This window comes from Echinops telfairi, unplaced genomic scaffold (genome assembly GCF_000313985.2).
Source record: "Echinops telfairi isolate 266 unplaced genomic scaffold, ASM31398v2 ScPeMD7_5805;HRSCAF=6673, whole genome shotgun sequence".
NCBI classification, from domain to species: Eukaryota; Metazoa; Chordata; class Mammalia; order Afrosoricida; family Tenrecidae; genus Echinops; species Echinops telfairi.
Genome location: NW_022109704.1, coordinates 1,303,362 through 1,314,957, shown reverse-complemented (window position 1 = coordinate 1,314,957; position 11,596 = coordinate 1,303,362). Strand labels below are relative to the sequence as shown.

Sequence of the window (11,596 nt, the reverse complement as noted above, 5' to 3'; positions counted from 1 at the left end):
GGACCTCACTGCGACCAACATTCTTTAGCCCTCAGATCCCTGTGCTGAGAAACTCCTAGACCCAGGAAACAGAGGGAGAGAGAGAGAGAAGAAGACCGGAGACGGTGTGAGATGGTGAGAAGCAGTGCTCGAGAACCAGTCAAAGCAGAATCGGGAAACTGTGTGAGATCCTGTGGTGGACTTCCTGGCCCAGGAGCAAGAAAGCCAAGTGCCTTCAGGGTTTGGGTGCCCAGTCACTTGGTGGAGCTAAAGCGCTTTGTAACACTTGCTGAAGCAGGGCAGAGGCCAGGGTGCCCCAAGAGGCTGGAGATGAGAGCAGAGAGGCAGAGAGCCAGGGAGAGAGGCATGCTTAGGAGCATGGCCAAGAAGCTGTCCTGACTGAAGAGCTGCATTCTGAGCTGTTCCTGACCCCGGATTGCAATCAGGTACTCCCCCATAACTTAGAGTACGGTCCCTGGGATCTGTCTGGCCGTTGTGAGGGATTATGGAAGCAAGCCGAGGAGAGCGTGCTGTGGGGGGAGAGCTGGCGTCAGGTTCGGTACAAAGGATGAGAGAGGAGCTGTGTCTGACCGCAGCTTCACGGGCATCCGCCTTGGGCTGACTCTCCTCCCCCTTGTGCAGTGAGAGGAGGTCAGATGCCTGTGCCAGGCGGCTTTTCTCATGATTCCCAGGGAGGCCACCTGGAATGGCCAAGCTGGGAATCAGAGTCCTCCCGGGAGGCTCCCCTTCGTGGCTCTCCCTGACTCAATTTACGGCAAATCCATGCACTTCTTTTAACATTTCCCATATGGCTCGTCTTTAAGACTCGGACCCCTATCTGGCCCTAACCAGCTCTAGTCTAAAGTCCCACATGGGTTTCCTAACTATTGCCACTGCCTTTCATCCTGCTGACTCCTAACTCCTCATTCCCCAAATCCTAAGTTTGTGTAGTTTCTCAGTGCGAACCCTTTAAAGGTGCCTTGTATTGCCAACAAGAAAGGTTCCAGTGCCACAGCAGGGAGTCCAAAGCCTCCCATGCCAGTCACTGCTGGTCTGCTCACTCTTCTCGCTGGGGGCAGCTGCCTGCTCACAGTGATGTGAGACCGAACAAAATGCTGTCCGGGCCTGCACCACTCCCAAGATTACTTTGGGTGGAACCATGGGCTGAATTTTGGAAGCGGAATCACTAAGGCTCTCTAGCCTTAGCCTGGAAGCTCTCTGAGACCCTCTCAGCATCACAGCAACATGCAAGTCTACTTTCTCTCTCCCTCATCTCCATTCCTCTCTCTGTTCCTCCGCCTGGCATTTGCTCCCCACCCCTGGCTGACTGGTGCACACCATGACACTTCTGAGAGTCCATTCAATGGCTTTCTGTGAAGCCATTCCTGATCACTCTCTTAAAGTTGACCTCTCCTCCTCCCCCACCTCAATCGCACCGTGATGGACAAGAGTGGGAGGAGCGTGGTGGGTGCTTTCTGGGCACGCTGGTCTTGACTCCCCTGGGCTGCATCCTCTCACTGCTGTGCGCCTGGTGCTTCACCCGGTGGTGCCCAGCAGGTGCCCAGTCACTCTCGTCCGCTGGGGTTGATGTGGGAGATCCTGGGCAGTTTGGGATTTCCAATGACAGAGGGTCTTGGACAGAAAAAGGGGCTGCACGCTTTTATTTACTCAGAGGATAGTGTCCTCTTTCACTTCACCAGTTGCTTCCTGGGGACCCTGCCCAATGCTGTGGTGACTCCCAGGCAGGCAGGTGGCCAGGGACAGGCTGTCCTGCAGGCAGAGTGACAGCTACTGGGATGACTCCTCCTCCAGCTGCAGCTGGAAGAAAACAGCTGCAAGAGGAGAGTGAGTTGAGGGACAGGCACCAGGGCAGGGACAGCAGCTGTTACTGGGGTGCTCTGAGCTTTTTGCCCGGTTGCCCCTTGTGAGGATCCTGCCCTTGCAGTACAGGCCGGTGAACCATATATAGAAAAACAAACAAACAAACAAGCAAACAAACAAAAACCCTAGCTGGGTTCCTTCTGATGTTTCCTGTGCCCATAGCAAGCCCCCAATCCCACCCATAAAAATGCGAGACTTGAAGGTGATGAGCTGTTATCAGCCTGACCTTGTAAAGTGGAGGCCAGAAACTGATTAAAAACAAAACAAAACAAAACAAAAATACGAGACTTAAAAATTTGGGACTGGATCCTTGCTTGCCCTTCTTCCTCCCTCCTTGTTTGTTCTGGGCAGGACAACGGCAGGACAGGGTATCGGGGTGGAGGCTAAGAATCTCTTTACCTGAGGACTTCGCGTACACCGTCTTCTGGTCTCTGCTCTGGGTGATGCACGAGAGATGGATCTTCTGGTCCTCAATCTTTTCTACGTCGACGTTCAGCACAGCCAGGGAGCCCACCGGGATCAGACTGGGAGAGGAGCCCGCTGAGCCTGCCCTTCAAGAGGCCCCTGCTCCCCCATCTCCCGCCTCCACCCCTGTCCTTGCTTCACCCCACCCCTATCTCCAGGGCTCATAAATGGGCAGCTCCTAGAGCGCCATGGCAGAGGTGGGATTCTGCCAGGGACTAGAGAGGACGGTGGAGGGAGAATGGCCCACAGGGGAGAATGGCAGGCAGGGTTCCTGGGCCCCAACTGTGGAGGGTGGCTGTACCCTCAAAGAGGAAAAGGGCCGTAACTTTGACCGACAGCCTGAGGAGCTGGACGTACCTCTTGAACTTGATGTTGAGACTGAGTGTGAGCAGCCCCTCTCCCGCCAGGTAGGCAATTTTAGAGAAAGTCTCATCTATCATGGTGGCCAGGGACCCCCCATGAGCAAACCTAGAAGAGGAGCAGAGAGGAAGGTTGGGGCTTCCGCCCTGGCTGATGGCTCACTGGGTGTCCTCCTGGTCTTGTGACATGCCGCCCACCCCTGAGCCCCCGCCATGCTCCCCCTCCTGGGATGAAACTCCCTGGCCTCACCCTTTCTCCAGATCCCTCAGGCAGCCCAGCAAGAAAGGCTCAGCGCAGGCTCCTGCCTGGTCCAACCAGTCACAACCAGCTTCAGTTCCACCCAAGGCGCCCTCCTGTCTTGCTGTAGCATGCACTAGCAAGTACTTCATTTCGTCAGGATTTTTTGTTCCGTTGTGAGACGTTCATGAAAAAGCACTGCTGGCAGCAACTGCCTTTCTTGGGAAGGCTGCATTTGTCCAGGGGACAGAAAGAATCCCCAAAGTGCTGTCGTGGTCTTGGAAGCCTGTCCTCGGGCTGCCTCTCACCTTCGCAGTCAGTAGGGAGAGTGCTGAGCCTACGTTTCCAAGACAGGTAAATGTGAACCTGGAGCTTACAGCCTGTCACGTGCTGGCCAGGTGGACGCTGCCTGCAGAAAGCTCAGCTCCACAGGCCTCTCTTCCTCCCCTCTCCTTTTTCTTAAAACCACAAGCATTTGTTTCAGTGACAAACCAGGCCTTAGCCTGTGTTTAGCAAGCAAGCCCGATCATAGCACCATGGTTAGACTCTAGCCTGGTTTCCAAGCCATCACTGTATAGTTTCTTACACAAGCAAGAGTTCGATTTCTCTCATCCACCTAATGGGATCTTCTTATACACTTTGTGGTAGTTGCATTATTCCATGCCAACTTGAAGATATAAAAAGTGTAAGGGTGGAGTCTAGCCTGTCAATCAGGTCACAAGCTGATGGTGCCTCCTTGTGGGCATGGCCTTCTCATAAAGAGGAAACCTCCCACGCTCTCTCTCTGCCTTTACCTTCCTGCTGGCGAGCCACTTGGAGACCTGCCAGACTCCTGGAGATGCGTCCACTGCCATTGGATCCACCAGACTCTGCACCTACTAGCCTGTAATCCTCCGGTGTGGGGAACAGAAGGATTTCTCCCAAGTTGTCTCCCCCCAATATATGCCAGACTTAGCTGCTTGAGAATGACTATACACTTGGAGGTCATCAGGAGTGGCCATCTAGAGCAAGCAGACACCACTGTTTATCCCACGACAAGTAGGGCCTACTCCCTTCTGATAAGGATAGTAGTTGTCTGTTTCCTTGTAGGAGACCCCAGAGAGGTCAGACCCGCCCAAGGATGACCAAGGTTAGGCTGCCATCATGAATCTAGGGTCCACCCATCTTGTCACATGTATACTCCTAGACCTTCCCATTCCTATGGGCACACCCCTAGCTCATCCCCTTCCTGTTACACTTATGCCTATCATACATCCCCTTCCTATGATGTGTAAGCCTATTGTACTGCCCCTTCCTGTGATGTGTGGTTAACTGTAATCATGTCCCCCCAATGAGATATAGCCCTTGGTTAGCAAGAAAGTTGGGGCTCTCCTGCTCTCGCTCCTGAGGCTCTCCTGATCTCATGGCCGGGCTCCCCCCACGAGGACCACCAAGAGGGGCTGAGGTGAGCATGCAGCCATGAATTGTGTCTGACTCCATTATTCCAATCTCTCCTCTACCTCTCGTGCTCTGTCTGACTTTACGATAATCTTTACTTATTATCGCTGTACAACTGTGCCTACCGGACCTGTGATGATTTGTGGGGGACCCTCCTCTCCCCACACTCTGGCATTCTGCATCATTGCATGTGGCTGCAGGAGTCTGAAGAGGGACGTAAGGGCTAGAATCGGACATAAGGGCTTGAGTTGGACTGGGCTGGGATGTTTTCCTGATACACAATTACGTCTTGCTATAAAGCTCTTTCTTACACATATGAGTGTCACTAGATTTGCTTCTCTTGTCTACCCAGCCTAACACACAACTACTGCTGTCAAGTCCCATTAGGAACTGCTGAACATCTTTTAGCAAAAGCTGTAAGGATGAGCTCAGGAGCTCCGTTTAAATGAGGTCAAACAGAAGGAACGCACATGACTAGCTGCCCCACAGGAGCCTGTCCCGCCGCCTACTTGCCCCACAAAAGCTCTTGGACTCCACCTTTGACTCCCTTATTGCAAAGCTACAAAAAAAAAAAAGAAAGAAAAAGAAAGAAAGAAAAAGAAAATCTGCATACAATGAAGTGAGTCCATTTTCACATTTCAACTTCTCAATCCCAGATTTGCTTTAAACCAAACAAACAAACAAAAATTTACCAACTAAGGAAACCTTCTCAAAACCAAATCTGGAAGTGAAAGCCCACACAGTCCCGAGTCAGAATTGTCCCCTCACATTGTACACAACTGAGCTGTATGCAGAAGTGACCAGGCCAGAGTTTAGAACAACAGAATTGTAAGAAATAATTCCTAACTCCCCAAGCTGTAAATCTCAAATGCTTGTGAAACATCAAACCATCTAAGGTAAATTCGAGACTCCAATCCCTTTGTTTCAAAGCAACATGTTTTCTGTAAAAGTATGTCTATAGACAATATTTACAGACAAACATGTTTACAAGTTATTTCCTTATAAACAAATTAAGGCTATTCCTTTTTTTGTTAACTGTAATGATAGAAGCTGGAGCCAAATATTCTTGGCCATAACTAGGCGGATCGCCCCAGCCTAAAAACAAGGAGAGAAAGTCCTCAACACGAGGACTTTTGTTTCTCAGCACTCCTGGGAAAGCCAGCAGGGGGAGCTTTCCTTCACGTGCTGTTGGGCAGTATGGAGGTGTCTGGTCGTGAACCCTTACTGCTTGCAACTTAAATCCAGTTTACACAGGCCACTGGCATTGCTAATGATTATTTTTCAACAAAATGGGAACTTGGAGCAAAATCCAGGTCTGCTGTTCCCTCCTTGTCCTCACTGGGCAGGCAAAGGACCCCTGGCAAGTTGGTGGATCCTGCCAGGTGACGTCTGGCTGGTCACTACCTTCCCTCCTTTGCATAGGGCCAAGGTGGGTCCTGCTCAATCTTGGATGGTCTTCTCCTGCCCCACCTCTATGAACTCCTAAGTCAGTGGTCCTCAACCTGTGGGTTGCAACCCCTTTGGGGATTGAACGACCCTTTCACAGGGGTCACCTGCTTCACAACAGTAGCAAAATGACAGTGATGGAGTAGAAATTAAAATAATTTTATGGTTGGGGAGTCACCACAACATGAGGAACTGTATTAAAGTCTCGCGGCATAGGAAGGTTGAGAACCACTGCCCTAAATGAATTGGACTCACTTCCCCTGCTCTTGGGGGGTGTGTTCCTCTTCAGAAGGGAGGGGACCTGCGGCCCGAGTCAAGCTATCTGAAGCAGTAGTTTGGAGAAGAGTACCGCATGGAGGATGGATGCAGGATGGCCAGCAGTGTGAATGCCCAGGCAGCAGAAGTGCTACCATTTCCGAGCAGTCTGTTGTCCTCGCTTGCTATGAGCTGATTCTGCCACCTGGCAGTCCCACCTGCCAGTCTCCCGGCAGAACCCCAGGCCCATATCCTGAGGCACATCTGGGTAGACTCCAACCTCCCACCTTTGGGTGACCCATAGCACTTAACCATGCGTCCCCCTCAGGGACGGCTGACGTCTATTTGGTGCTCAGAATTCTGAATTCTGTTTCATTACAACGGAGTCCACCTTGGGCCTTGAGATCCTCGCGCTGCGCCTGCCTCTCACCCCTGCCCCTTGTAGGAACGCCAACACCAGCCACCAAACCCAAATCAGGCGCACTGCCATGGAGTTGATGCCGACTCAGGGTGACCCGCCTGTGGGTTTCTGAGACTCTGTTTACGGGAGTAGAAGGCTCCACTTTTCTCCCGAGGAGCGGCGGGTGGCTTGCACTGCCGGCCATGTGCCAACAGTCTGACGTGTGAGCACTTGCCCCAGCCTTGGCCCTTGGTGATTGTCTGGGTCAGGAAGGGGGTGGAGAGTGAGACACTTGGTTGCCGGCGGCCTCGGTACGAAGAGGCCCTGGTCTGGCCTGATTTCTCTGTGGGTGTCTGACATCCATTCTGGGTTCCTTCTTAGATCGACCCCAAGTTTGAAGACGGCAGAGGACAGCGGAGAGAGCCGAGGATTGGAGTCTCAATGCCTCTGTTCAAGTCCCGGGTCTGACCTTGACGGCTGGGGCGCTCTGGAGCAAGCTGCTGTGATTCTGTGCACCTTCTTTGCCTCGTAAAGCACCCACAGGCGCAGGGGGCTCAGTGTTGGGCTGTTAACCACCAGGACTGCGGTTTGAAACCACCAGCCACTCCATGGGAGGAAGATGAGACCCACTTCTGTCAAGACTCACTGCCCTGGAAGCCCAAAGAGCAGTCCTGCTCCCACTGGGCCCCTGTGAGTGGGAACGGACCGTGGCGGGGGTGGGGGTGGGGGTTGCGGTTCTGGTTGTGCTGCTGGCTTGGACCAGTGGTCTCTGATGTCTGCAGGTCCTCAGGGGCCCGTGGCCTTGCTCTCTCAGTCACCCTGGCAGGGAGATTTGACTGCTCAGGTCTCAGGTAAGGAGACAGAAGGTCAGAGGTTAAATTGCTTGCTTAGGCACCGAAGGCCAGTGGAGGCCGAGCAGGACTGGCAGCTGAGCTCTCTCTCGTCCGTGTTTTGCTTCCTATGCACCACAGCCTCCTCAGAGTGACCTCGAGTGATCCTTCTTGCTAGACATTCGGATCTCTCATTCGGAAGGACAGCGGGGAGTGGTCCACATGGCTGGGGAGGTCCCTTTGAAACTGAAGGCTATCCTCCCACCTCTTCCAGACTCCTTGCTGGAGAAGGACCCCCGCCCCCTGCACACACCACACTGCTGAGCCAAGTCCAGAAGGCTGCCAAGGACAACCCCCTGCCCCCCCCCCCCACCTGTGGCCTTACCCTGGGACGCCTTCCAGGAAGGGGCCGGGTTGGAAGAGACAGACAGACTTCTTCATGGATGGGTGGAAGAAGATGACATACTCATAGCCTTGTCCCTCCTCTGAGATGCACCTGGGGAAGATGCGCCAATCACTTTTGTCTGGGGGAAGACAGAGAGGGGTGGGCGTGGTGGCATGAGGCAGGGGCAGGGTCTGCGAGAGCCGGCCGGTTGGAGACAGCCTTTGTCCCCAGGGTGCCCTCCATTTGTGGAAAAACACTCAGGGAGATCCCTGACCATGCCACATGGAATCCACACTCATTCCCCTATAACTCACAAGAAACCAACACTGCACAGTAACGTAAGACCACCGAAGCACTGATTGCCCCCTACCCCTCCTCAAGACAAATTATTATTATATTATTCCTTTTTTGGAAATACCAAATCGCTTAAAAAAAATTGTTCCTGCCCCAGCTGGAAACCCTCAGGCTGTTCGTGAGCGCACGCACACGTGCACACACGCACACACAGCAGGTGCACGCTGAAGCAGGCTCATGCTAAGGAGGATGAAGGTGGAAACTCTTTGCGCCCCCCACCCCCCACCCCACCCCCATGCGGCTCTGGGCCTAGCAGAGCCCAACCCGGAGGGTGTGAGAGGCTTACAGAGGCCAGGGTGTCGCAAGGCTTTTATGGGCTTGGGAGGGGAATTTGGTTTGAAAATCCCAGGAGAAAAACTGGTGAGAAGTCAGCAGTTTGTACCCGGGACAGGACCTACAGGCCTGGGAGCCAAGGCAGGGCGCTCTGGAGGGTGTTGCTCCTGCCTTCAGAGGAGGAGATAAGAGAGAGCGCTCTCCACTTGCCTCATTCCTCTCTCCACCCAGGCTGCAGCCAGAGGGATGATGCTAGACAAGGGGGAGGCAGGTGGGGGTGGGGGGAGAGGCTTGCAGGCTGGGAACTAGAAGGGAACTCGTGAGTTTTCTCGCTGAGACGGAACTTGGGGTGACTCTGTTGGGGGAAGCAGAGCTGGATGAAACCTCTGGGGCCTGGGGCCAGGGGCCAGGCAGTGTCCCGCCACGGCTGACTTGTGGGCTGGGGCACGTGTGTGTGTGTGTGTGTGTGTGTGTGTGTGTGTGTGTGTGTGTAGGGGCACTCTCAGGGCAGGCCTTACCTGAGCTTGCTGGTACCTCGAACGGCAACTTGAGTCCTTTGATGTGGTCTCTGTTGGACTTGAAGGAGGGCAGCTTGACCCAGCCACTGTCCTTGGACTTCTCCAGAAGTTCTTGGTACATGCTTAGCATGTCTGGACACCAGCTAGCATTGGGGAGGGCATAGTCCTTCAAGTCTGTCTTCTCCAGACAGAATCTTGAGACCTGGGGAGGCGCGCCAGGATTAGACAGCTTTCTGGGAGGTGAGACTGCTGCTGCTCCTGAGCTCCCTACGCCCTCCCTCTAGAGCAGCGGTTCTCAACCTGTGGGTCTTGACCCCTTTGGGAGTCCAACGACCCTTTCACAGGGGTTGCCTGATTCATAACAATAGCAACATTACAGCGATGAAGTAGCAACGAAAATAATTTAATGGTTGAGGGGTCACCACACCATGAGGCAACTGTATTGAAGAGTGGTGGCATGAGGAAGGTTGAGAACCACTGCTATGTGGGGTTAGCCTGAGGCAAAGGGCCCATCTTCCTGGTAGAGGGTTGAGAATGCCTACGGGTGAATGGCCCAGGGGAAGAGAAGAACTGGGGCTGAAGGTTACCACTGTCCTGTTGGAAAAGCCGGTTGGAATCCCTGGTTGGGGTGCATGGTTGGCTACTAATGGGAAGGTTGGCGTTTCCCGTCCACCAGAGGCACTTTGGGAGCTGGTCCCGGTACTGTATTCCCCCCAAACTGCCATTGCAAACCCCGTGGCACACAGTCCTGCTCTGATACACCCAGAGTCTCTGACTGCGAATCACCCCGGAGGGACCTTGTGGTAATCGCAGCTTCCTGAGAACTGCAGGCTCCAGCCCCACTGTACAGACAGTGGAAGTCTGATGGCATCCTCTGGGAGCTAGAGGCTGCTAACCAGAGGCGGGCCCTGGGCTGGGAAGAGGAGAGTTGGGGTGCTCCTTCAGCCCTAGGCTCCAGGAGAAGGGCCACTGGCCGGGCTGAGTGGGGGACACACTTACCAGGGTGTCGGTGGAGGATCCAAAAGCCGAGGCAGGGTGAAGTCTGGGCAAGATGGGGTGGGCAACTGCGAGGGCTCTGTGGCGACCAAGTCCTGCTGCCACCTGCAAGACCCTCCTCATCATGGCCGACCCCGAGGAGGCGGCTGGTGGGTGAGAACATTCGGTGATGCTGTCAGGCGGCACACCAGCCTCTCTGCTTTCTGTCGCCAGCCAGCTTCCACCAGGAGCAGCGTGTGCTCGATCCAGGGCAAGGTGGGGCTGGTTTGACGCCACACCCCGTCTCGGTTATCTAGCACTCCCATCGCACAAAACAGCACCACTGGGTGGCATGACAGACAAGACTATTCCCTCGCAGTTTGAAAAGCTTGAAGTTTGAAGTCAGGGTTCTGGCCCTCACAACAGGCTTTCTCTCTCTGTTGGCTCTGGAGGAAGGGCCTGGTCTCTGAACGGCTGCTCCTGGATCAGCGGTTCTCAACCTGTGAGTCGAGACCCCTTTGGGGGTCGAAGGACCCTTTCACAGGTGTCGCCCGATTCATAACTAGCAAAATGACAGTAATGAAGCAGCAATGAAAATAATGATATGGTTGGGGGTCACCACAACATGAGGAGCTGTATTAAAGGGTTTGCGGCATCAGGAAGGTGGAGAACCACTGTCCTAGATAATCTTGAAGTGGCTTGATGGTGCCCCCGCCCCCAGTATGGCCTCTGCTTACTTGTTTACTAATCTCCTTTATGACCAAAGAGATTGACTTGAGATCCCCTAATCAGTGGAACAAAGACAGACCATTTCCAATCAGGATGATAACCACAGGTACAGAGATCAGGAGTTAACACACATATATTTTTGGTGTGTGTGTGTGTGTGGGGGGGGCATCATTCAATCTGTCACATCCACCGATGGGGAAATAAACAGTCAAGGAGTCTTGGCTCCAGACCGTGAGTGACCCCACAGGGTTCGGGGCAGGGGTGCTGCTGGGAATTGGGGGGTGGGGGGTGGGTGGAGCAAGGCTGACCAGAATCCAGGGAGCACGCTCCTTTATCATTCTGGGAACTAAGTTTCTTAGCTCTCCAGGGCTTCTTTATGTACTTTTTACTTCTACAGATATTTATGGATTCGAGAGAAAGGGAAAGGAAAGAAAAAAACCCAGTGTGCCATGAATTAATTCCAATCCCGACCCTAGCTGGGTTTCTGAAGCGATAAAGCGTATGGGAGCAGACAGCCTCGGCTTTCTCTGGTGGAACAGCTGGTGGGGCTAACGGCTGACTTTGCGGTTAGCACCGAACCCAGAGGTCCCGCCAGGACTGCTTGCTTGATGGGAAGGTGTGGGGAAATGCAAAAGCTCTCGTAGGATTCTGGGAACCTCCCCTGTCCTGCAGGGTCACTCAGAGTGGGCGCCGGCTCGATGGCGGGCCAGGCAGGGCGGTTTCATTTGTCTGCCAATGGGCATCCCCTTGTGAAGGACTTCTCGCCGGACGGGGGCTTCTTGGTGGTGGTCTTTTTCCCATGGAATGAAAACAAAGCGTTCCAGTAGTTCATAGTCATTGTGGTCGTTACTATCGCAATGGCTTCAGGAACTCGAAGGTTCTCTACTTCACCTTGGACACGGCGCTTGGTGTTTGCGGGATTTCCGCCAAGGGGGAAGAGAATAGTTTGGTGCAGACGTCATTGCTGCCGTCACTCCCAGCTCTCGGTGATGCGACGCTGTGTCCAGCAGCACTGAGCTCCCTGAGAGTTGTTCACGACTGGTGGTGTTTCAGAAGTGGGTCACCAGGCCTT

General features: G+C 53.8%; 1 protein-coding gene across 1 annotated transcript; it reads right to left on the bottom strand.

The window, feature by feature from the left end:
- Window positions 1-1,716: 1,716 nt before the first annotated feature.
- On the bottom strand, window positions 1,717-9,942 carry THEM5 (thioesterase superfamily member 5). The gene is made up of 6 exons (XM_004716641.2): window positions 9,820-9,942; window positions 8,821-9,022; window positions 7,676-7,814; window positions 2,683-2,793; window positions 2,260-2,384; window positions 1,717-1,811 (listed from the first exon to the last, which is right to left on the bottom strand). Exons 1-6 carry the CDS (start codon window positions 9,940-9,942, stop codon window positions 1,768-1,770), a joined length of 744 nt encoding a protein of 247 aa, XP_004716698.1. The 3' UTR covers window positions 1,717-1,767.
- Between the last annotated feature and the right edge of the window lie 1,654 nt (window positions 9,943-11,596).

Bases quoted from the DNA above. Each gene is read 5' to 3' on its own strand.
- THEM5 (XM_004716641.2), bottom strand. From the start codon at position 9,942: ATGATGAGGAGGGTCTTGCAGGTGGCAGCAGGACTTGGTCGCCACAGA. The intron at 9,023-9,819 runs GTAAGTGTGTCC...GCGCCTCCCCAG, and splicing joins GATCCTCCACCGACACCCTG to GTCTCAAGATTCTGTCTGGA. The intron at 2,385-2,682 runs GTACGTCCAGCT...CTCCTCTCCCAG, and splicing joins CTCAACATCAAGTTCAAGAG to TCTGATCCCGGTGGGCTCCC.